This window comes from Carcharodon carcharias, chromosome 11 (assembly GCF_017639515.1).
Source record: "Carcharodon carcharias isolate sCarCar2 chromosome 11, sCarCar2.pri, whole genome shotgun sequence".
NCBI classification, from domain to species: domain Eukaryota; kingdom Metazoa; phylum Chordata; class Chondrichthyes; order Lamniformes; family Lamnidae; genus Carcharodon; species Carcharodon carcharias.
The window spans coordinates 101,086,359-101,113,227 of record NC_054477.1 but is presented as its reverse complement, the minus strand read 5'-3'; the positions used below and the strand labels follow the sequence as shown (position 1 = coordinate 101,113,227).

At 45.3% G+C, this 26,869-nt stretch overlaps 1 protein-coding gene across 1 annotated transcript in view; it reads left to right on the top strand.

Annotated features, from left to right (window-relative positions):
• LOC121284369 (collagenase 3-like) overlaps nt 1–26,869 on the top strand; it is a 38,622-nt gene that overhangs the window by 1,005 nt on the left and 10,748 nt on the right. The window contains exons 4-5 of the mRNA XM_041199794.1: nt 18,330–18,455; nt 19,477–19,638. Of these exons, the coding sequence (XP_041055728.1) occupies nt 18,330–18,455; nt 19,477–19,638 (288 nt within the window). The remainder of the gene's footprint in view (nt 1–18,329; nt 18,456–19,476; nt 19,639–26,869) is intronic.

The following is a 26,869-nucleotide window of genomic DNA, read 5'->3' as shown; positions in this document are numbered from 1 at the left end:
GTCTTTTGAGGAAACTAGCAACATTTTCAAAAACAACAATGTCATCTGAGAGGGTAATTATGGATTCATTGGTAGTTGCAAAGGCTCGCCCTATGTGATTGGAGTATTTACCTCAAGCACAGTGCAATAATTTCAAGGATCATTGTGATGATCTTGTTGAAGAAAATGGTAACCTTTGAATAAAAGACTAGGGAAATTACCAGTAATTTACTAATAATGGAATTTCTTATAGAGGCATTGTCAGACCTGTTTAATGCACTCACAGCATTTTTTAATAATTATAGTGACAATATTCACTCTGACATTGCCAAAAGCCTAGAGTGTTTTTGGTTGTTTGTGATATAATGGACAAAAATAATTTATAGCTTTGTTAAACTATTTCGCTTCCCCAAATACTAATTTTTAAGGACCTTAATAGCACCCTCGGTAGTAATGATGACACTTTTTAAGGAGATGAGAGCACACTTTGGCTTCCTGCTGTTAATAGCTGATAGATTTCATAATGGTCCTCTTAGCAGTTGAAAGTGATCATTTGAAATCACACACAAAGCCGTATCATACCATATCATAAATCATCTCTGAAATTGGGATTGTTGTGCATCATTTTTGGTATTTTCTAATTAATGACAATAATAAAAACTTTTGGGCAGAGCTATCACCCAAAGGTCACACTTTCTTCACCCATAATTGACCAAACTAGTGTGAAAGGTCACTGAATTTCAAAAGGGTGTTACATCCAGTGCAGATTGAGTTTCTGTGGTTTCTTCCATTGGTTTAAAAAACATTGTGCTGGAATCCAGCTCCGTCCATGAAACTGGCCACACCCCTAGTTTGAATTAATGAGTTGGGCGAGTTTTTGCCAATTGTGCCTGTTTGTGGCTCTTTGAGAAGTTTCTTCAAACTGGTTTATTTTAGGCATGAAGGTATTGTATCAACCATTTTTTTGAAGAAAAATAAATGCTAAAATATATTCAATTCACTGAGGTGCTAACTAATGTATACCAATTAAATTAGTAAATGGTGCTGTATATTTCTTAAAGTCATTTTTAATCTTTTAAATCAGGATATTTAACCTGGTGGATCCAACAGAGGAATTTTGCAGGATCCGGGTGGCGGAGTGGATATGGGTGAAGGGGCCGGGAAAATAGTAGGATCCATGTCTGGATGGCCTCCCGATGAATCTCTGCCAGTGGAGCTGTAGCCCCAGGGCGGGCCAGAATGCAAATTTGCTCCTGTTGGAAGGCAGTGGGAAGCCAATCTGCACTTTCAAGCCCTCAACATTTATAGACCATTTAGAGCACCTGGCAGCATTCAGCCACTTAATGGAGGTGGCCTACTTATGTCAATTGAGAGGGCCTTTGGAGCTGGAAGGTCCATCCCATAAAGAAGGATCTGCCAACTCCATATGCTGCTGCTGGATCAGCCAGGCCTGCCTCCTTGGTCCCTTTGTAACATTTAATTATTTTTATGCCTCAGAGGGGCACCTCTGTCTCAGCATCTCAGTGGGGCTGCCGAGGATCTAGAGCTGCCCACCCTATGACTGGGCCCACAGCTTCGGGAGCCTGCCTGCTGTCCTTAATTGGATGGTGAGCTCGGAGGAGGCCAATTAGGAGCCTGCTCCGGGAAATAACAACCTGGTTTGGCTTCCGGCAAGTGCAGGCTTGGGGCCCTCATTTAGACCGGACATCGGGATCCCAAAGCCTCTGGGAAAATCCTGCCTTCATACTTATTTTTTGTGATAAACCTAATTTCAACTGCATTAATAAAAAATGCCTGGAAAACTCAGCAGGTCTGGCAGCATTGGCGGAGAAGAAAAGAGTTGATGTTTCGAGTCCTCATGACCCTTTTCTTCTCCGCTGATGCTGCCAGACCTGCTGAGTTTTTCCAGGTAATTCTGTTTTTGTTTTGGATTTCCAGCATCCGCAGTTTTTTGTTTTTGTTTTTATTAATAAAAAATGCACCAGGTTATGAATTTTAGTTATATAATGGAATAATGAAAGTAATTTGAAAATATGAAAATAATTGTAGGATGGAATATTTTTTAATGAAAGGGAGAAAAACAATTATGTTCTAAAATGCTGTCTGATTGTGTGATCCGAGGAAGATGTTATACTTGTGATTATAGCAAGAAACTTGAGCAGAAATCTGCACCATAACTTTACTACAGAAGATGGCCCCAGTTTGTTGATTGCGCCCATTGTGGAGTCTTTTGTCGTCACTATTGTAACAGCTACTGGTTCACTAGAAACTATGCAGAAATTTGAACCGGGATTAGGAAAATTATGGATATTAGTCAAGACTTTCTATTACAATCTACCCGAGGTTCGTAATCAGACAGGAATCTGTGGGAAATGGGGTGGAGATCTGTGACATTCGGTCTTCACCCACTTGAGTCCCCATCCCATTTTCAGCTCCCATTTCTGGTGGCAAGGGATGTTCTGATCTCAAAAAGACTGAAACAAAACGTAAATATGTTGGTCTGAGGCATCCTGCACATCATTTCTCACTATCCTGTCATGCAGGATAACTCAAACTTAGTTCCTGTCAATCAGCCCGGCAGCAACACGATGTGGATGTATAGTTTCAAGGTCCAATTTGCTAAGTTTTTAAGTAATTCACTGAATATTCAACCTTGGAATAAAGATTTCATGACAGAGTTTACTTACAGGTCATGGAAGCTGGGCTAAGCATAAAAAAGAAACTGAATTTCTGGCAATCTGCAGCTGCCACCTGCCTAACTGCGTCCTTTACTCCAGAATCCTCCTTCCCCAAGATTTTAAGAGATTCTGCCTCATGGGAGTGAGAAAGACAAGGTTTAGATGGCAAAACCCACTTTCTCAACTACTATGAGCTGCCTGTTCCTTGAAAAGAAACAAAAAGTGAGAATTATCTTTGTTTAACACAAAATGCAGTAAAACATCCAGACTCGCAGAATGGTTATAGTACAGAATAAAGCCATCCGGCCCGTCATGTCTGTCCTGGCCCTCTGAAGGAGCAATTCACCTAGTGCCACTCCCCTGCCTTTTGCCCATAACCTGCAAGTGCTCTTTTTCAGATAATGATCCAAATCCCTTTTGAAAGCCTCAGTTGCCCCTTCCTCCACCACATTGTCAGTCAGTGCATTCCAGATCCTAACCACTTGCTGGGTGAAAGTGATTTTCCTTGTGTTGCCATTGCTTCTTTGCCAATTAGCATAAACCTGTGTCCTCTGGTTCTCAATCCTTCTACAAGTTTCTCCCTATCTACTCCATCTGGATCCCTCGTGATTTTGAATACCTCTATCAGATCTCCTCTCAACCTTTCCCTCTCCAAGGAGAACAGTCCTAACTTCTTCAATGTTTCTTATGTAACTGAAATTCCTCAGTCCTGGAACCGTTCCCATGAGTCTGTTCTGCACCCTCTTTAATGCTTCTCATCTTTCCTAGAGTGTGGTGCTCAGAATTGGATGCAATATTCCAGTCGAGGCTGAACCAGCATTTTTAGCAGTTTTAATATAACTTCCTTGCTTTTGTATTCTATGCCCCTATTGAAAAAGTCCAGAGTGAAGTATGCTCTATGAACTGCTCTCTCATAGTGTCCTGCTGCCTGCAGTGATTTATGCACATATATACCCAGGTCTCTGCTCCTGTGCCTTCAAGATTGTACCCATTATTTTATATTGTCTCTTTGCTTTCTTCCTACCAAAATGAATTACTTCACACTTCTCTACATTAATCTTCATCTGCTACTTGTCGACCCATTCCATCAACATGTCCTTTAGGAGTTCTACACTAACCTCCTCACAGTTCAATGCTCCCAAATTTCGTATCATCTGCAAATTTTGAAATTGTATCCTGTGCATCAAATTCATTAATATATATCATGAAGACCAGGGGGAGAATTTTCTCCCCGTCGGGGGGCTGAGTGGGGACTGAGGGGGAGTGGGCAGCGTGATCGGCTGCGTACCGCCATTTTATGTGGGTGAAAGAGTGCAGAAATCTCCCTGAGGCTCGGAGCTTCTTCAGGGAGATCAATTTGATATTTAAAAATTTAAATAAAGGAAAAAAAACGTTAAGACATGTCCCAGCTCATGTGACAGTGTCACATCAGCTGGGACATGTTAAAGAGTTTCAATAAAAATTTTTATTTAATTTATAAACATTTCATGAAACCTCAACCTGCCCATGGATGAGGTTACATGATAAATGCGAAGGCCGCCTGGGCTCTTTGCCTGCCCGCCAACCTTAAGGTTGGATGGGCAGCTTCGTTAATTATTTTAATTAGTTTTTAAATGGCCTTAACCAGGCCTTTGACAGTTCAGAGAATGCACAACCAACACTGGTGCGCACCTGCAGAACTGAAGACCAGAATGATGTGTGGCGACGTCGGGATGCAGGCCTGATATCGCCGCATGTCATTTTACACATCGGCGAGTGGGGCCCATCATCACACGCTGACCCAAAGATTCTGGTCCGGGGTCCAAAATCCAACCACTGAGGATTCCACTATAAACTTTCCTCCAGTCCGATAAAGAACCGTTCACCACTGCTCTGTTTCCTGTCACTCAGCCCAATTTCATATCCCTGTTGTGACTGTCCATTTTCTTCTATGAGCTCCAACTTTCCTCATAAATCTATCATGCGGCACTTTATCAAATGACTTTTGGAAGTCCATGGGCACCATATGAACAGCTTTATTTTCATCAACACTCTCTGTTACTTCATCAAAAACTCAAGAAAGTCAGTTGAACATGATGTGTCTCAAACAAATCCATGCTGGCTTTCCTTAATTAAACTGTATTTGCCCAATAACGAGTAATTTTAACCTGAATTATCATGTTTGATTTTATGGCTCATCGTGGAGGTATTTGAAGGCAGGAGGTTTGTAAAATAAAGCTGATGCCCTTCCCACCATCTTCCTGCCCACCCCTGACCTGTTCCCCCATATTATTGTGGGCGAGGAAGGCATCAGGCAGCTAGTCTACCCTTAGGCCTAATGAGGCCCTTAAGTTGCCAATTAATGGCTTTTATGGGCCTCATTCCACCTCCACTGCTATTTAACATGTGACAAGGAAAAGCAGAGGCACGGCGGGTAGCCCAGCAACATTCATTGCATGAACTGTTGTCAGGCAGGAAGGGGGTTCCCGCCCCCAAGATTGTACCCCGTCTTTAACTGTACCCCCAACCTCACAAACGTGGCCCTCCTGGCCCTGCTTCCTCCATCGCTGGAACCGGGTTTGTCCAAAACCTTAGGCTTTCATCACTTCTTCTCAGGGACTACCTGTAATACCAGCAGTGGTCACTGATTGACCCTGGTGCTGCTGCAACTATAGAGCTGCTGTCCAATTTGATTGGCTGGCAGCTCTCCAGGTGGAACTTTCTCCCAGATGGCGATGGAAGTCCCACTTTGGAACAATTAAGGTTGCATCTACGGCAATATTACTGCTGGGCAGCCGGGTTTCAGGTGGGCTGATGAGGGAGTGGGGAATATGGCGCCCTCTAAAATCTAACCCATCATTTCTAAAAGCTGCCGTCTCACCAAGGTTAAACTTATTGGCCTGCAATTGCTGGGCTTACCTTTACACCCTTTTTTAACCAAGGGTGTAATATTTGCAATCCTCCCTTCCTCTGGCACCAGCCTGAGCCTAAGGAAGACTGGAAAATTATAAGCAGTGCCTCTGCAATTCTTTTTCTCTCTCCTTTCAGTATCCTTGGATATATCTATTACAGGCTAGTGCCTTATCAAATTTAAGTACAGCCTATCCAATAACTCCTCCTTATTGGATTTAAAAGATTCTAGTGTCTGAACTATTTCCTCTTTCACTATGACCTGGGCAGCATTTCCTTCCTTGATTAGAGACAGGTAAAGTGTTAATTTTATACCTCAGCCATGCCCCCTGCCTCCATAGATAAAGACGCTTTTTGGTCCCTAATCAGCCCACACCCTTTATCACCCTTTCCCTACTTACATGCCGATAGAAGACTTTTGGATTCCCCTTTATGTTCACTGCCAGTCTCTTCTCATGCTCTCTCTTTGATTCTTTTATTTGCTTTTTCAATTCTCCTCTGGATCTTCTATATTTGGTCTGGTTCTCCATTATATTGTTTGACATATGTCATAAGGACACTTTTATGTTTCATCTCAGTCTCTATTTCCTTCATCATCCAGGGAGCTCTGGATTTGTTTGCCCTACCTCTCCCCTGCATATGAGTATACCTTCGCTGAACTTGAATTATCTCTACTTTAGTGTTGCTGAAAAAAGAGACTTGTCTAAGCTTTTTGTCTTGCACTTGTCAGGACACTCGCTTAGACATGTCTCTTTTATCAGCAATACTCAAGTTCAGTACTACCAAACAACTATTTGTATATCTCTACTTTAAAGGCAGCCATTGTTCACATACAGTTGTGCCTGCTAATCTTTGATTCCAATTTATCTGGTGCAGATCCATTCTTATCCCATTGAAGATTGCTTTTTCCCAGTTAATTATTCTTATTGTGGATTCTGCCTTGTCCTTTTCCATAGCCAAGTTAAATTTTATAACACAATGATCACTGTCCCCTAAATGTTTCCCTATTGTCTCTTGATCCACTTGCCCACCTCGGCCTGAATTTTACCTTTGGTGGCTGCATGCGATTGGTGGGCCTGGGAGCGGTCAGGAAACAAGTGCCTGATTGCGATCAGCCCCCGACCGTGATTTCAAGCTGGCTGGCCAATTAACAGCCAGCGTGAAATGTGCACTTAAAAGCTTTGCGTTGCCGGGGTGGGGGAGGGGAGAGGGCAGGCGATGACATTTCTACGGGTGTAGGTGAGAAAGCTCCCTGAAGGCAGACAGCTGCCTCAGGGAGCTGCAGGCCTGAAAATCATCAAATACAGGTTTGTTAAAAAATTCATTCATAGGATATGGGCTTCGCTGGCTGGGTCAGAATTTATACCCATCCCTACTTGCCCTTGAGAAGGTGGTGGTGAGCTACTTTCTTGAACTGCTGCAGTCAGTGTGGTGTAGGTATGCCCACAGTGCTGTTAGGGAGGGAGTTCCAGGATTTTGACCCAGCGACAGTGAAGGAACGGTGATATATTTCCAAGTCAGGATGGTGAGTGACTTGGAGGGGAACTTCCAGGTAGTGGTGTTCCTATCTATCTGCTGCCCTTGTTCTTCTAGATGGTAGGGTTTGGAAGGTGCTGTCTAAGGAGCCTTGGTGAATTCCTGCAGTACATTCTGTAGATGGTACACACTGCTGCCACTGTGCGTCAGTGGTGGAGGGAGTGAATGTTTGTGAATGGGGCACCAATCAAGCAGACTGCTTTGTCCTGGATGGTGTCAAGCTTCCTGAGTATTGTGGGAGCTGCACTCATCCAGGCAAGTGGGGGGTATTCCATCACATTCTTTAAAAAACTGTCCATGCATCGCAATCACCTGAAAATATAGCTGATAAAAATGCTGTCCGCAGATATTTATTTTTATTTTTATTTTATTTCATAACGGAAATTTCATCCCACCCTTGGATGAGGTTTGATGAAAAATGCAAAGGCCGCCTGGCTGGTTCACCCATCCTCCAACCAGAAGGTTGGACAGGCCATGAAAAACCAGAGGCAATTGTGCCGCTAATGGGCTTAATTGCCCTCTCAATTGTCAGTGGTTGTGCTTCCAACTTCTGCGCGGGCCCACAGAGGAAAATACCACGCAAGTGCGTGATGACGTTGGGATGCTCGCCCGACGTCATCTCGCATTTTTACGCCCGCTGACGAGACATGACATCCTGCTCCTCATCCTAAAGAACCAGTTCTAGCAATGCCTTTCTCATTGGACTGGAAACATACTGCTGTAGAAAATTCTTCTGAACACACTCTCGAAACTTTTTTCCATTTCTGGCTTTTACATGACTACTATCGCAGTCTATATTTGGATAATTAAAGTTCCCCCATTATAACTCCTCCTATAATTCCTGCACTTTGCTGTAATTTCCTTGCAAATTTGTTTCTCTATATCCTTCCCACTAATTGGTGGCCTATAGGCTACACCGAGCAATGTCATTTTACCTTTTTTATTCCTTTCCCATCTTTCCTGAACATCCTGCACCCAGGAACATTTAATAACTAGCCCTGCCCTTCATTGAGCCAGGTCTCTGTTATCATCAAAACATCGTATTTTCACTTAGCTATCTGTTTCAGCAACTCATCAATCTTATTTACCACACTCTGTACATTCATATACAGACACTGTAATCCTAATTTAGGCTTTATTCCTTTCACTCTTTTGCTGAACCCACCTAATAATTTATTACTTCCTACTTCAGTACTATTAGTCTCTCCTGGTATTCTGTACACCTTGGTACCTCCCTCTAACATTACCAACTGGTTCCCCACACTCCTACCAAGTTAGTTTAAATTCTCTCCAATAGCACTTGCAAATCATCCTGGCTCTGTCTAGGTCTGGACTGTACAAGTCCCATCTTCCTGAAAAGGGACCCAAATGTCAAAAGAACGTAAAGCCCTCCCTCCTGTACCATCTCTTTAGCTACACATTCACCTGCTCTATGCTTCTATCTTTATACTCACATGTGAGGTACCGGGAGCAATCTGGGCAAGAATTTTCCCGTTAGTGAGCGGGGGGCGGGGCTCACTCACCGACACATAAAATGATGCGGAATGACGTCGGGCGGAACTCTTGACGTCACCCTGCCTCATTTGCATTTTCAGGTTGGCGGGGGTGCAGCTGAGTCAGCTGTGCGCCCGCCAACCTGCCAAAGGCCTATTGAGACCATTTAAAAAGCAATTAATGGACCTGCCCATCCAACCTTAAGGTTGATGGGCAGGCCGGGAGCACTGGCGGCTACCTGAAAAAGCATGAAACCTCATCCATGGGCGGGATGAGGTTTCATGACTGAATTAAAAAGTTAAGATTAACTTTTACTTAAAGTTATGTCCATGTCCCAACTCATGTGACATTGGCAAATGAGGGGACATGGATGGTAAATGAAATTTTCAAAATAATTTCTTCACCTTGGGAACCGATCTCCTTGAGGTAGCACTTAATCCACATTTGCCATTCCTGCCCCAATCACACAGGGAGCGCATAGCGCTTACGTGCGGACATCATGCTGGGCGGGCCTTAATTGGCCTGCCCACAAAAAGTGGCGGTGTGCCCCTGATTGCGGGCGCGATTGGAGGGCCACCCGCCCACGCCCGCTCTTGCACATCCTCCCTGACAGGGGGAAAATTTTGCCCCTGGAGATTGCTTTTGAGGCCCTGCTTTCTAACTTCCTACCTAGCTCTCTAAATTCTGAATGCAGGACCAGATCCTGCTTTCCTCCTATGGTGTTGATACTGAAACGGTCCACGACTGTTGGCTGTTCACCTCTGAACAGAATGAAATCCTTGAACCCGGCACCAAGGAGGGAACATAACACCCTGGATTCACGTCTGTGGCTGCAGAAACGCCTGTCTGTTCACCTAATGATCAAACCTCCAGTTTTCCTTTTACCCCCCCCTTTACAGCTGAGCCAACTGTAGTTCCAAGGAGTCGACTCTGGCTGCAATCACCAGACAAACCAACACTTTCATCAGTATTCAGAACTGAGTGCTGGTTGCAGAGTGAGATGCACTAAGGGGACACCTGCACTACCTGCCTATTTCTTCTTGACTGTCCGGTTGTCACCCATTCTCTCTGTCCCTACCTTCTCTTAAGCTAAGGGGCGACCACATCTATAACTGTGCTATCCACAAAGTTCTCAATGTCACGGATGTGCTGCAGTGACATCAGTTGCTGCTCAGGATCCGAAGCCCAGGACAGAATTTTTCCCTCTGAATGAGCGTAAGTAGACTTGTCTCACAGTGATCCTGATCTGCTCCACACTGATTCCCGACCTGATTCACAGTGATCCTGACTGCTTCACACTGATTCCCAACCTGATTCACAGTGATCCTAATTGCTTCACACTGATTCCGAACCTGATTCACAATGATCCTGACCTGATTTCCGACCTGATTCACAGTGATCCCGACCTGATTCACAGTGATCCCGACCTGATTCACACTGATTACCAACCTATTTCACAGTGATCCCGACCTGCTTCCCAGTGATCTCGAACTTCTTTATTATGATCCTGACCTGCTTCACAGTGATCCTGAACTGATTTACAATGATCCTGACCAGCTTCACAGTGATCCTGACCTACTTCACTGTCCTCCCAGTCTGCTTCACAGTGTTCCCCACCTGCTGCACACTGCTCCTAGTCTGTTTCACAATGACCCTCATTTGCTTCATAGTGAGCCTGTCCTGCTGCACACTCCTCCAAGTCTGCTTCAGAGTAATTCTGACTTGCTCCCACCACCTCCCGGTCTGCTTCGCAATGATCTTGGACTGTTTTACATCCATCTTGTTCATCCTAGCTTTGAAGTATGCAGACAGCAATTACATTTCATGTGGGCTTCCACTGGGTTAATTTATGTGTAAGTGAAGAAGAGTCATACTGGTCTCGAATCGTTAACTGTTTCTCTTTCCATAGATGCTGCCAGACCTGCTGAGTTTTTCCAACATTTCTGTTTTTATTTCAGGTTTCCAGCACCTGCAATATTTTGCTTTTATTGTGTAAGCGTTCCGGACAGGAGGGGGTTTAATTTAAACAGCCCTGATTTCCTCTCTCACCACCCATCCGTAAACAGGAAGGTGTATTGATTTCCCCCTTTATAAGTGGTGGTGTATTTACCAACCCCTTAGTTTTGATGTGATCCAATTTCTATCACAGCAAACTCAAGTTGGGTAAACTTATAGTGTATGTTTATTTGAGCACACTCAAAACACAGGAGAGGATGTGTCAGTACATAGTCTCTGGTGCATTCATACAATAAGAGAGGGCTAGAGAAAGAAAGATTTACAGGACAAAGACCACAGAGCAAAGAATTATTGTTTCATGCAAGTCAAGAGTCCAGAATTAAATCCAATGGTGTATTCTTTCACAGAGGTCAGCAGGCTGAAGGCTGATGCTAGATAATCCACGTACTGAGTAGAGATGACTCCCATGATGGGATAGGCACATAGAGATGAATTAGTATTCTAGGTGCTGGTACAGAAGTTCCAGTAGAAACAGTACAGATGAGGGCCATGCATTCTCCTGGACCGAGCCCTTGTTCTGAGCTGCTGCTTGCTAGGTGGAAGATGGTAGACTAATTGGCAGTACAGTAAAACAGTGTTACAAGTTCCTCCAGCTTGGGAGTCATGTCACATGGCTCATACCTGTCATCTTTGGCTTTGACAAAGGATGTATATTCCTTTTTCTGGATTCTTGACATTAGCCAACCAAATGGGTTTTTATGATGATTGACAATGGTTTTATGGTCATCATTAGACTTTAATTCCAGATAATTATTGAAATCCAATTCCACCCTCTGCCATGGTGGGATTCGTACCCAGGTCCCCAGAACATTGCATTGCCCAGAGCATTGAAAGGAAAGGCACTGGATCCTTTGTCCTAGCACATTGGTTGTCTTCATTGGCCAGGCCAGGCTCAGGAAATGTCGATGACCTTTGCATAATTCCCTGTGAAATTGACCTCTGCAGCCACAGGAGGCTATTAGCATCTCTTCAAGATAACGAGGTGTCAGCTTTTCAGAAAGCTGTTTATTCAGAAACCTTTTACCAGAAAGTTCCTTTTGTTCAGGCAGACATAGCTTCAGCCTTTTTATAGCCTTTGTCCCATTTTAGAAATTTTAGGAAGTAGCCCTGTTGAAGAATGTATATTTCATAAGAATATAATGTGAAGTCTTAGCTCTGTGACATCACTCACTGCCTTGGAGGAATAAAATGAATTCTATTTCCTTTTTTGTTTTTATGTGCTCTTATGAAGGAAGAATAGGAAGTGAAGAAGTATACATACATTCTCTCATTTGTACTGGCACATCAGACACACAGCTGGCAAGGACAATGGCAGCTCCGTGCTGCATTTTCTTTTGAGGTTAAAACCCTTGAGAGGGCATCCGCAAGGATATTGTCCTTTCTGGCGATGTGGGTGATCATGGGTTGAATGGCTGTAAGAGCAGACTCCAGTGACACAGCCACACACTGGTGGCTTTGAATTTTCTCCAAAATTTCAGAGGATTGTGATTGGTGTAGACTAAGGTCTCCTGGAGCCCTGGTGAACCTAAGTTTCAAAGCGCTGGAGTGCTTTGAGGAGACATAAGGTTTCTTTCTCCACTGTGGAGCGTCTTTTCTGGTGTGGGTTGAAATATTTTGAAAAACAGCCAATGGGACACTTGATGTCAAACTCAACTTCCTGGAGCAAGATGACCTGCACCCCTGGATCACTGGCATCTATGACTACTCCGAAAAGCTTACTGGAGTTAGGGGCTGCTAGTATTGGCTCATTTATCAGGTCAGCTTTCAGTTTTTCAAAAGTCCCTTAGGAAGCCTTTGTCCACACCACCTCTGAGTGCTTTTTTAGGGCATCAGTTCAGGGGGCGACTAGAGTGCTTAAGTTTGGAACGAACTCCCTATAGAACCCACACATTCCTAGGAAACACCTGGTTTTCCTCTGGTTTTTGGGAGCGGGGAAATCGATTAGGGACCGCCCTTTAACCTCACAAGGTAGCACACTCCCTTGTCCCAACACATTTCCCAGGTAAGTTACCTTGGCCTGGGCAAACACTCTTTTCTAAGTTCACCACCAAATTGGGTCTCTTCAGACCCTGGAACACTGCCTCCAAGTGGATCATGTGATCTCTCCAAGTATCACTGTAGATGATCATATCATCCAGGTACACTGCACAATTGTTGAGGCCACAAATGTTGGTCAGTCTCTGAAAGGTAGTAGGGCATTTTTAAGGCTGAACAGCCTGACTTTACATTGGTACAGGCCATCTGGGTTAACAAATGCAGAGATTTCCCTCACCCTGGGTGTCATGGGGACTTGCCTGTACCCCATTAAAAGGTCAATCTTGCTCAGGTAGGCTGGGTGTCTATGCAATCCTCAAGGCATAGGATTGGGTTGGAGTCAGCCTTGATTACCGATCTGACTTTCCAGTAATCGATGCAAAGCCGCTTTAACCCATTTGGCTTCGGGATGAGCACAATGGGAGAGCTCAAACTATTCTGGCTGGGCTCAATTATGCTATTGTCCACCATGTACTGGATTTCCTGTCAGACCTAAGCCAGCTTGTCGGGGGTCAGCCAGCAAGGTGTTGTTTGATTGGTGGGGTGTTTCCCATGTGCATGTCATGGAATGCTAGGGTAATATGCCCATGCTGGTCCCTTAAGAGCTCTCTAAAGTGTTCTAGCAGGACTCCCACCTTCTCTCCCTGTTCCTGAGTCAAGTGGACTGATTGGGCATTAGGCCCTTCAAGACCCTTGTATTTGCCAGCCTGGCAGTCAGGCGATCAACTGGGAGACCCTCCAGTCACTCCTCCTCAGTGGATACCTCCTAACTGTCCTCGCGTTCTTCCACCTACTGGCAAATACCCACAGGCTCCTGACTGCAATAACTTTTTAACAGGTTAATGTGGTATAGCCAATGCTTTTTCCACCTATCTGGGGTGTGGATCAGGTACTTTACTTCAATAATTTTTTTTGGCACATCTGTCCACGTACCTTTTCATTGTCTGTTGAGAAACTTTCAGAAGCTCTCTACCCATTGCACAGGCATTGAAAAATCTTTCTTGGAAGTTGGAGATACACTCCAACATGGAGGTGTCCTCCCTGGGTTCAGGAATTTCTCCTTTAGCCAGTTTTAGGTGGCTCCGCATCTCATGCCCGTAAGCTAATTCAAAGGGAGTGAAGCCAGTGGATTCATTTGGGGAGTCCTGGGTGGTGGACAACAGGAAGCCCAAACTTTTATCACAGTCATGGGAATATTCAGTGCTGTAGGCATTATTCATGGTTTTCAGGGTTTGGGTGATATTGCTCTAGTGCCCCCTGGGACTGAGGGTGATATGCTGAGGACCTCAGCTGGGTTATACCTAAGCTGTGCATAACTCCCTGGAACACTTGGGGCCGAAGGTTAGTGTCCTGATCCGATTGGATCTCTCTCGGCAGGCTGTACCAGGTGAAGAACTGGATCAGCCCTTCAATCACGGCCTTGACTGCGATCTTCCAGAGGGGAATGGTCTTGGTTCTGCGTAGGGGACCCACACAATCTATCAGTATTCGATCGAAGGGTTCACCGAATGATGGGTTGGGCTTGAGGAGGGCTGGTTTAATAGCGGCCTGGGGGTTTCCTGCAAACTGGCAGGCATGGCATGTTTTGCAGTATTCCGCCACAATGGACCACAGGAGTGGCCAGTGAAAATGCTTATTGATGCGGGCTAAAGTTTTACTGGTGCCAACGTGTCCAGCCATTGGGATGGCATGGGAAATTTTTAGAATTTCCTGGCAGTATTCTGGGGCAAGCAATCTGGTGGAACACTGCCCACTCTCCATCTGCAGGCCTCCCTCGGGGTCTCCACTTCTGCATTACTATCTCACTCTGGGACCTGGGTGGCTTCTGCTTCTGAGCAGGCAGTCTGTGCTATGTGCCTGACCTCCGATCCATCTGCTGGGCTTTAGTCAGGGAGGTTCGGCTAAGCACATCCTCCCCTTCAGTCAGACTTCTAAAGAATGTTTTTGCTAGCCTGACTTCTGCCATTGGATCCACTCACTACACAGCCTGGGAAAATCCCTTAGATGTCCTCCTGTAGCCATTCGGTTTCTTTCTCTTCATTTGGCTGGTCTAAAATTATAGAGGAGATGACCGCCTTGCTACCCTTACCAGCCAAATCGTTCATGAGTAGGAAGTCAATTCCAGTCACTGGCAGTTCGGGGATGATTCCCATGATCACTGGGCCCGAGACCAGGCCTCACTGTAGATGGATCTAATGGAAGGGGACAGACAGGTATCCTCCTCCCACTACACTAATCCGTGTCTTGGCTTTCAGGGAGGATTTGAGAGGCGGGCTCTTTGAGGCCTGCATCATTGGATACAAAACCAGACCTCTTTGGTCTTACTTCACTAGTAGTAATTTGATAGGTCATCTGAGCACTATGGGCTTCCTGACCTGCCTTAGGCTTCCAAAATTTGCCAGCCAGCTTGCTGCTATGCTCACAAGCCACTTATTTAGAAAGCTTACCTTAGCCTGTTGCAGGTATTAAATCCTACAAAACTTTATTGGTCCTGCCCACCCCAAAAGGAAAATTCTGAATTCCTAACATTCCTGATGCCTGGCGTTTGTGTCCAATCCATTAATTATATTGATTCCAAAAGCAACATTGAAGACAGCCCACCTGCCTTTGAATTTTTATGTACCTTTGCTAAGGGTTTTACCCAAATGGAAAACCTTGCCTAAATTGTCCCTTAACAATTGAATGTTGCCCTATTTTTAAAGGAGCAGACCAACTAAAGCACTTAAGGGTGTGAATTTACAAAAGGGCTTTCTTGTTCATCCATTGTAACTTTGACAGAGGATTTGCAGAAATCTCAGGCAAACAGCTCAAACAATCTTTAAGTCCTTTCTCCAGCATTGACATGGATCTTCTGCCAAAGTCATATTGGACTAGCTGGAGACACTACATGGGTATAATTCCCCCCACGTGCAGAAATTGGGCCAGATTGAACTGCTTGATGGGAACAGAAGACAATAGGAGAAAAATGAAGAGCAAAGAGAAACAGAGGACGGTAAAGAAAGAAATACAAATTATTCAACTGGAAATGTTGGGAGAACATTTGTATCACATCAACCTTGAAAATCAACAGCTCATTCCAGCATGCTTCTGAGTTCACTTAACTTCCTCAAAATTAACTCCAGGAACCAAAAATGCATTGGCCCCAGCCTTACACTGAATTTCTTGGGACATTCACCATGGCTTGAATCCAATATGGCCATTGTCAATATGGTGAGGCAACATCAGGAACAGGAACTCCCTGCAGGGCTTCCTCAGCTCTTTGCCTTCTGCCCAGGTTTGTGATTGCCTGACAAGAGGTGGAAGTGATTCATAGAATAGACTTCCAAAGGTGGTCAGGCACACTAAGGGCTCACAATCACAGCCACCTACAGTGTGGATTCACAATGTAGAAGACCCACTCTGTGTCTCTAGGGCCTGGACAAACATTAATGACAGATAAATGAGAAATCTGCTACCAACCCAAAAAAATCTGCTGGAGCTAGATTCCCAGTGGATGTATTTGTATCCAGCCAAGTTCTACAACACGACCCTGTTCCAAATCCCGTAATGGAGTTATATACATTCTTGGGTGTTTCATTGCCAGATGTCTGCATCCTTCTCATCAGAAACTTATAAAATAATTCTGCCCCAATGATGGGAGAAAGGTTCAGGAAGAGACCAATAATCCAGGTCCAATGGTTCTTCTTTGGAATGGAGCTGGGGGCACATGTGGTGCGGATAATTGATTCCCTCTAAGATCATTTAATTTTTCATGCTGAACAATTGGGCTCTTTCAAAAGGTGTCTATGGTACTTATGCCCACACTGAGCTAATGGGAGGTCCATTGAGGCCTACCAAGGACACACTGGACTGAATTCCAGCAGGATCCTGGGAACTTCTTCATCATGTCCTGTAGATATCAGGTGATAACCAGAAGATACACCCATTTCTCACCCCACAGGAGTTTTGCCTATGGGTACAAATGGAGCAGAATTACAGCCAAACTGAGATCTGCCCCATTTCCACATTGGTCTTCATCAGAATTTTGGTAATGTTAGACTTATTCATAGAGACATTTTTAATTTAAAACCCTAACTGTGTTCGCAATACAGCAATGCAAAAAGAAGCTGCATTTATCCCATCACAATTGAAGATCAACTTTTTCATTGTTTCTTCACATTCCATGTTTGAATCTGTCCAATCAAATTTTCACCTCTGCCACAGTCAAACTGGCCCTCATCAAATTCACAAATGACATTCTATTGATTGTGACAGTCAAAAGTGACCCTATTTGAACACTAAATGAACCCCTATTGTTCTTGTCCACCAGTCTGGAGCCTTTGACATGGTTGATCATACCATCCCTCTCCAACATCTCTCCATGCACGTCCAGTTTGGTGAGACTGCTCTCACCTGGTTCCATTCTTATTTATCTAAATGTAGCCAGAGAATAGCCAACAAGGGGTTTTCTTCTTGCTCCCATACAGTTATTGTTGGTCTTCCCCAAGGATCTATCCTTCCATTTCCATGTGTACACTGCCCCTTAGCACATCAAAAACACAGTGACATCTAGACTGCAAGTATACTGCAATACCCAGTTCCACCCCCCACCCCCCCATGACATCTCTTGACTTTCCATTGTCTCTAAATTGTCAGACATCCAGTGCTGGATAAGCAGACATTTCCTTCAACTAAATATTGGGAAGACAGAAACCATTATCTTTGGTCCCCAACACAAAATTTGCTCCTTAACCATTGACTCCATCCCTCTCCCAGGCAACTGTCTGAGGCTGAAACAGACTATTCACAAACTTGATGTCATATTTGGCCCTTTGACCCATAGATCTCCAAGACTATCTATTTCCACTTCCTCAACTTTGTCTAGCTCACCTCTAGCTCAGCTCCTTTGCTGCTTAAACCCTCATCGATGCCTTTGTTACCTCTAGACTTGACTATTCCAAAGCACTGCCTACTAGACCTCCACATTCTCATCTTCATAAACTGGAAGCCATCCAAATCTCTAATTCACACCCATCCATCACCCCTGTGTTCGCTGACCTACATGGACTGCTGATTAAACAATGCCTTGATTTTAAAATTCTCTTCTTTGCTTGCAAAGCTCTCCATGGTCTTTCCCCTCCCTATCACTGTAATCTCCTCCAGCTGCATAACCCTCTGAGTTCCCTGACTTCTTCTAATTTTGGCCCCTTGAGCAACCCCAATTTTAATTGCTCCATCATTGGTGGCCATGCCTTCAGTTTCCTGGGAAATAAGTCAAGGAATGTCCTCTCTAAACTCTCCACCTCCTCTTTTAAGACATTCCTCAAAATCAACATCTTTGATCAAGTTTTTGGTCATTCACCCTAATATTTCCTTATGTGGCTTGGTGTTTTTTTTTATATATAATGCTCCTGTGAAGCACCTTGGGCTGTTTAGTTAAGTTAAAGATGCTATGTAAATATAAGTTGCTTTTGTTATTAAACTTATTCCTAAGTAGTTTGGTTCTGTCCATTTAGTTTTTGCACCAAATGAATACAACTATGCAGTTTGAGGCAGAATAAACTGAATGCAACCGTAATACTGAAAATGAATGAATACTAACATTTTTCTCCTTGTCATCAATCAAACCGTATAGTGATTCAAGGCAATGTCTTGGTCTATAGACCATCCTAACTGCTGTTTACTTTCTGACGTTGCTCTGTTCTTATTTCACCCCTTTGTTAGTTCATGGTGACAATTTTCCATTTGATGGGCATGGCGGGACTTTGGCTCATGCGTTTTCACCTGGACCGGGTATTGGAGGGAATATTCACTTTGACCGGGAGGAAAATTGGACAGTGAGGCGCTATGGTAAAGATACTGAATATTCACTAAAGGCAGATGAAATCTAGGATTTATAGTGAGGGCTAAATATTTTGGGGTCTAACCAACTTGCACAGGTATAGACTAATCTAATTGATTCTGCTAATCTATTTAAGTCTTCTTTTAGCTAAGTACCTCCACAATAAAATGTGCATTGATCCTTTGCCCAGATGAGTGGAAAGTTTCTTTCTTGGAAGCACTGCCAAGTGCTAGAAGCAATCTGAATTCCCCAGCCTCCTTTAATCTGTGGCTCTCACTCTCAAATTGCTTTATTGTCTAATTTGAAACCCTTTTAGTTGGGTCTGATCTTGTTAGGAGCAAATTTCTGTTAATTTGGAAATTTTGATTTTATGTCAGTTTTGCATTGCAGCTCTTTTGATGAATGCTAATTGGAGCAGATGCCATGATTGTGGAAGAAATAAAGGAAACAAAGGCAGTAAAAATTCCAAGCTGTAGATGTATTATTATTCAGTGCAAGTCACACATTAAACATGATATAACTAAAGTGCAGCATGAGCAAAAGATATTGTGAGAACTCACTATCACAAGGAGCAGCTAAGGCATTGATCCAGTTAAGGGGAGGGGGGGATGGGTGTCTGGTGTTAAGCATAAAGACTGGCATGGACCTGTTGAACCAAATAGGCTGTTTCTGTGCTCTATATACTATGTGAGACTGTGAGAAAATAACACACAAGCTTCAGTTTTTGCAAGGATATAAATAATTGTGCATAGATGTGTTTTAAAAATTAGAATATTTTCTTGGTAAAGGTATATTTAAAAATGTGCACTCTGATTATCACCTCAACTCACCCAGAAATTATTGCCAGCATGATTTTACTAATTATTTTCAAATAAATGCTTGTGTTAATATAGCAGACTGAGAAATGTCATATCAACATGTTACATATTCTTCTGCTGATTTGGATAAGCCTTATCTAGGCTATTACTTCTTATCGACCTTTATATATTTTGAATTTGTTCATAATGCAATTAATTATTTCCTCTGCAGGTGTCAACTTATTTCATGTTGCTACCCATGAACTTGGTCATGCACTGGGACTTGGTCATTCCAGATATCGATCTGCTGTGATGTATCCCACATATAAATACCATCAATCAAATATGTTGTCTCTTTCATGGGATGATATAAGAGCAATACAAAACCTGTATGGTATGACCAAATAGTTTTGTGATATAACAAATTGAAAAGTTATAACGCTTGTTAAATGAATACCTATTTTTCAAAACTATTGATTTTCCAATTGTTACTTCCTGATTTTTGCATATTGAGTAGGCATAACTAATAGGGAAGCTAGTTGGATATCTGTTGCAAAAGATCCCTAACATTTATTCAACTTGCAGTCATAATTTTCATGGTTCCAAAATACATGCTGCACATGTCCCTTATCTGAGGACTGATTCATGTGCTTGATGCGAAAATAACATGACAATATCATGGACTCATTATCTGTCATTTTTACTTGGTTATCACTATTCCCATTACTCACCCATATAAACTGAGCATTGAGAGTTTCTAGACGCTGAATTATATATGAACGTGAGTTTAAAGAAGCACAGTGAGAAGGCTGTCAAATCGCCTGGTTATATCTCAACTGTTTCTCTTTGCTTTCCTTCCTGAATGCATTTGTGACAATTGTTATGGTGTTGCCTTTCCCTCAGTTGCTCCGTAGTCCAAAATGCACTTTCCCATAGGAATTCCCTTGTACCAAGGGGAGGTGGTGGCATAGTGGTATTGTCACTGGGCTAGTAATCCAGGGTAATGCTCTTGGGGACCCAAGTTTGAATCTCACTGTGGCACATGGTGAAATTTGAATTCAATAGCAATCTGGACTTAAAAGTCTGATGATGACTACAAAACCATTGTCAATTTTTGTAAAAACCATCTGGTTGTCCTTTAGGGAATGTCCTTACCTGGTCTGGCCTAAATGTGACTCCAGACCCCACAGCAATGTGGTTGACTCTTAAATGCCCTTTGAATAAGGGCAATTAGGGATGGGCAATAAATGCTGGCCTAGGTAGTGATGCCCACATCCCATGAACGAGTATATATAAAAAAAATTCCCTTGTAAATGTGCTTTTTTGGAGTAGGAATAATAGGATCAGTTTATACTGGAATGATTTTTCACCCTAATCCTTCCACAATTCCTCACAACAGAATCTACAGAATGAGTTTGTTAGGGGAAGTGTGCTTATGGAAACTGATTGACGATGCAATGTTATCATATGCTCCAACCAGACCTGCGGTCTAAGTTTTCCACAGGCAATGAACTGCCAATGGCTGCTGTTTGCTTGCATGAATAGGACATCTTCATTTCGCTTCAGAGCTGCTTTGACAGAAATAAGAGGCTTCAGTTCGGGATTCTGGAGGAGTCATACCACTTGGGGCCTTTCAGGTGTCAGACAATCTTCCCTTACCTGGGAATGGGGATTGTGGTCTCCACCAGAGGCACCACCTCTGAGGAGGAAGGGAGGGCCAGAAGGGGGAGGAGGCCAGGTGTCCCTATTCAGCCTCCAGGGGAGCCACCTGTGGGAGGAGAGGCGCAGGCATAAGGGGAGCAAAGCCAACAGGAAGTCGAAGGAGGAAGGGCCGCAGAAAACATCACTATCCTGCTGCCAGGGTTTACAGGCGGCGATGCAACTACTTCAATATGTCTGAGCTATAGTGCTGAAGGAGGCTCCATCTCTCAAGGCAGACAGTGACATCCATCTGTCAGAGGATCGGCCCTGAGATCAGCTCCGACTGTGTGGGTGGACACCCCATGCCAGTGACTCTGAGGGTCACAGTGGCCCTCAACTTCTATGCCTCTAGCTCTTTCCAGGGGTCAGTGGGTGATTTTTGTAGAGTCTCCCAATCAGCTGTCCACAGTTGTGTCAAACTGGTGACAGGCGCTCTGTACAGGCATGCATTGACTTTCATTCACTAGCACATGGACAAGGCCAGCCAGACAGAACGAGCCAGAGGCTTCGCGGCCATTGCTGGCTTCCCCTGCATCCAGGGTGCAATAGACAGCACACATGTGGCCATCAAGGCGCCAGCAGATGAGTCCGGTGCCTTCGTCAACAGGAAGGGCTTCCACTCCATGAACGTGCAGATAGTGTGTGACCACAGGATGCTGATTCTGCAACTCTGTGCAAGATACCCAGGCAGCTCCCATGACGCCTACATCCTCAGACACACCCAGGTGCCGGGGCTCTTCAGTGGTCCAGCCCGGCTGGATGGATGGCTGCTGAGTGACAAGGGCTATCCCCTCAGAAGGTAGCTCATGATGCCCCTCTGCCACCCAAGAACAGAGGCTGAGCTGTGGTCAACAGGAGCCACGCCTCTACAAGGGCGGTGGTAGAGAAAGCAATAGGTCTTCTCAGGATGTGCTTCTGATGCCTGGACTGTTCAGGGAGCGCATTCCAATACCCCCAGATCATGTGTGCAGCTGCTGTGGCAGCAGACGATGAGTCTAGCAGTGAGTCCGAGGACGAGCATGCTCAGGGGAATGCTGAGGGGATAGTTGCTGACCTGGGCAACCTCCAGGGAGGCAGGGATACCCAGGACACTTTGATCCAATGCTCCTTCAGATAGCCCACCATATTAGAACCACCACTACATGCCAAGGCTGCAAGCTCCATACTCGATACCTGACAGGAACATTTGCATTGTGAACAACATGCACTATGTGCCATTTCGATAAAGTTCAATGAGAAACAAGTCACTCATAACATCATGGGTTACCGTTCACCTGCAGAGCTAATAAAGCACCCAGAGGCTTGTTGTACAAAAACACATTTAATGGTATGGTCCCTGGCATACATAATACAAATGAAATTGAGGGATGTTATACATCACACCAATGAATATTTAGCCCGTGTTGTGCTTAAGGTGCTTTAAGTTTTCACTTGCGGGTGCTATGTCTAGGTGCTCCCCCTTTGCTGGCACTGGCATTGGGAACAGTCTGCTCACTCTGCTGTCCTGTTGGTCCTGATTACCTTGGCGGATGTCCTCTGGCCCGTGGAGCCTGTGCTGGCCCTACCTGGGAATGAGCAGCCAGTACCACTAGTAGAGTGGTTGCCATCATCCAGAGCACCCTGACAGGAGCCGGTAGAGATGACAGGCAGATCGTGCACCAACATGAGGTTGTTTTGGACTTCCCTGCTCACCATTGATAGGTGGACACCTAGCTGGGATACTGAGTATTCAATCCATCTTTCACACAGACACTGACCACCTGAAGTCATTGCTGGTGTGAGGGCTTGCAGACCCGAGCGCATCCCCTGGAATCCCTGATTGTTCTCCTGGAGGAGCCTCTCCATGAGGTCGCCACTCTCTCCATGGAGGAGGCATTGCGCTCGGCCATGAGGGTCATTGCATTGCTCACACTCTGCAAGGACTCCTTCATAAAGGAGACCATGGCACGCATTCCCTCTTGTATCTCCACCAGATCCCCCCCACACACCCTGCTGCCTCAGGGACGACTCCAGAGGCTCATCATCAGCCACCGACTGAGCACGTCCCTGGTCCACAGCAGTCCTCCAACTGCCGGTGCCCTGGGTACTCTCTGCCTCCGCCAGCACCTCAGGCGAGTTTGAAGTGCCCTCACCAATGTGCACCAAGATAGTAGCCACTGATCTAATGCCCACTGAGGTGCTGGTATCTGCGCTGGTGCCTGCCTGGCTGAGATGGTGTGACACAGGCGCGTTGTGATGGTTGCTGTCCTCTGGGGTCAGTGATGGGCCTTCAGGCTCCTCACCTTGATGGGCTGCGGTGAGCCTGAAAGGAAGAACAAGGACCTGTCATTAGTTGAAGTCATTCCACTGTTACTATGCATGCCTGGCACCCAGATCAGGGTGCCCTCGTCTTTCCATTATCAATGGGGATTCCATCAATATAGAGAATACAGTGGAATGGTTGCTGTGACAGACATTCTGACCTCAGTGCACTGCACTCTTACCTCCCTGTGGCACCCCAGCCTCACTGCGGCCAGTTGACCTAGGCGCACGGGGCCTCTCCAGCACCAGGGCCTCTTGCTCTTGTCGACTGATGATGAGTAGGTCAGACAGTCCACCACCAGTCCGCAACATTTCTGCATTGTTATGGGATGTCTTCTTCTGAAAGGAGAGAGGAGCATTGATTAGTCCACCCTGTACCTGCAGCGCCATTGCAGCCTGACCAACCCCACCTGAGGAACGCCTTGCAGTCGATTCATGACCCTGGAGCCACAAAACACTCATTCCAAGCAGCCAGGGCTCACCCCTTTGCCCAGATGCTGCCTCATTGACATTTGCCACACACTCTAAGAACTCTGAGGTCCAGCAGGGCAGGGTGTGTGTGTGTGTGTGTGTGTGTGTGTGTGCGTATGTGTGTGTGTGGGGGGTTGGGGGGAGGGGGAGGAGGGGGGGTGCTCCTAACTGCTGTGCTAAGTGACCCAATCCAACACAGTACTCACCCTTCCCCATCGCAGGAGGTCAGTGAGGCGCTTCCAGCACTGCACCCATGTGCGCCTCACCACATCATGGGAGCTCACCCTGGATGCCACCTCCTCCCAGGCATTTTTGGTAAGGTGAGGACAAGGATCTGTCTCCATGCTGCCATCTCCTCCAGGAGGGCAGCAAGACATTCTTCAGAGAAATGTGGAGCTGACTGCCCCATCAACCTGCTCTCCTGCCTGCCGTGTCCACCCGTTACGCTCTCCATCATGAAGTCCATGTCCTTCACTGGCAACCTTGGAATGGCTGCCGCTGCTGTGGCCGCTTTTGAATTGACTGCTGGGTTGCCATTGGACCTGGTGGACAGTGAGCACCTGCCCCCGCCTGCCCCTTCTCGCTCGTTCCACAGCCGTGTCTTATGCTGGGTGGGCATTAATTGACCCACCCGTGTAAAATCGTGGTGCAGAGCCGATCGCGGCTGGCAGTCGGCTTCCTGACCACCTCTGCCTGCAACCCCCGAACCTGCCTGACAAGGGAAAAATTCTGGCCCAGGAGTGTCCTGCCTATCCAATTCCCCCCTCCCTGTGACCCCAGCAGCTCCAGCTCCACAGGCTGAGGAGGGTGCCACTGCCACACAGCAGGACCCCAAAAGCAGGCCTGAGCCCTCCAGGTCTCAGCCTTCCCAAGGACACCCATGACAGTCATCACAGACAGGTTGTAGCAGCCAGTAGGCTGCCTCCACCTCCGCTGTGGATTTCTGCAGAGTACCAAGAGGTGGCGGTAGGGTTAGGAAGTTTAAGAAGATGTAACTCTTTTGAGTACAAACCTGTTTCCATTCGTTTCAGATGAAGTTATATTGTTTCATAGTTTGCCATTGTGAGATTTGAACTCTTGATCTTGGGGTTACAAACCTAGTACCATAACCATTTAAGAAGATGTAACTCTTTTGAGTACAAACATGTTTCCATCTGTTTTCAGATGAAGTTACATTGTTTCATAGTTTTCCTTTGTGAGATTTGAACTCTTGATACTCTTTCGAGTACAAACCTGTTTCCATCTGTTTCAGATGAAGTTACATGTTTCACAGTTTGCCATTGTGAGATTTGAACTCTTGATCTTGGAGTTACAAACCTAGTACCATAACCACTTGGCTATTTAGGCCAAGCCCCTATTCTCAATGTAACTCTTTCGAGTACAAACCCGTTTCCATCTGTTTCAGATGAAGTTACATTGTTTCATAGTTTGCCATTGTAAGATTTGGACTCTTGATAATCTTTTAAATGAAAACCAAATCAACAAAATTGGGATAAAAAAATTACATTGTTTCATAGGTTGCCCTTGTGAGATTTGAACTCTTGATCTTGGAGTTACAAACCTAGTACCATAACCACTTGGCTATTTAGGCCAAACCTGTTTCCATCTGTTCCTATTCAGATGAAGTTACATTGTTTGCCATTGTGAGATTTGAACTCTTGATCTTGGGGTTACAAGCCCAGTACCATAACCACTTGGCTATCTGGGCCAAGCTAAAAATTCTGGCCCAGGAGTGTCCTGCCTATCCGAATCCCCCCTCCCTGTGACCCCAGCAGCTCCAGCTCCACAGGCTGAGGAGGGTGCCACTGCCACACAGCAGGACCCCAAAAGCAGGCCTGAGCCCTCCAGGTCTCAGCCTTCCATAGGACACCCATGACAGTCATCACAGACAGGTTGTAGCAGCCAGTAGGCTGCCTCCACCTCTGCTGTGGATTTCTGCAGAGTACCAAGAGGTGGCGGTAGGGTTAGGAAGTATAAGAAGATGTAACTCTTTCAAGTACAAACCCGTTTCCATCTGTTTCAGATGAAGTTACATTGTTTCATAGTTTGCCATTGTGAGATTTGAACTCTTGATCTTGGAGTTACAAACCCAGTACCATAACCATTTAAGAAGATGTAATTACACAGCCTGGGCACGAGTGTTAATCACTTGTACATAATGTTCACTATTGTCAATAAACTTGCAACAATGTCTCCCTGCCTATGGCTCCTTGTTCTGATGAGCACTGCTCGTGTCACTCAGATGTGAAACCTTTCTGCACAAGATAAAGTCTCAGTCCAGGGCCTCTTCCCTGGGCTTTGTGCAGCCTTCAGATCAAAGTGATAGTCCAACCTCACACTCACTGGAAACATTACTGATGCCTGCACTCGATGGTGCTTGTCATTGCTGTCAGAATATTATGGGCAGGCGTCACAGATTTCCATCATTCTCTCTGTGTACTCTCAGCACCTTTAATGTGGGGCTGGCTCCCCCCATCTCTTCAGCATTTGTGACCAGTGACACTGTGCTCCTGAAGGGGTCAGGTGCTGAAGGACAAAGGATCAGATGTTTTTAAAGTTTAATGGCTGTGTCTCTATGATATAACCCTGATCACAGAGCGCAAGCAAGCTGCCCTCGGCCAGTCAGGAGTCAGACAGTCTCAGAGGCTATATGAAGATCAACGGAGCGTCCTCACTGCATGTCATCATCATCCTCCTGCGATCAAGCGACTATTAATGCTCCATGACAGGAGCATTGTGTGCGTTGCCATAAGCCAGACTGGATTTAAACATTCACAGATGCAATGCGAGGATCTATGGTGTCTCCTCACTGCATGTCGTCGTCATCATCTTCCACAAATTTAGCAGCTATGTGGCCTCCCAAATATGCCTGCCTCCTCTGGCCAAGGCAAGGGCATCATCACTGTCATCATTGCCTTCGAGGACCTCATCACCGTCAACTTCCTCCTCATCGGAGGAGACATCCAGCTCCTCTATCTCCTGCTCAGCCACCTCCTCTCCCTGTTGCAGCGCCAGGTTGTAAAGGGTATAGCAGACAACGACGATGATGCATGACACCCTCTCTGGACTATATTGCAGGGCTCCACCAGACCAGTCCAGGCATAGGAGCCTCATTTTCAATCATCACAATGGTTTGTTCCACTAAGTTGCGA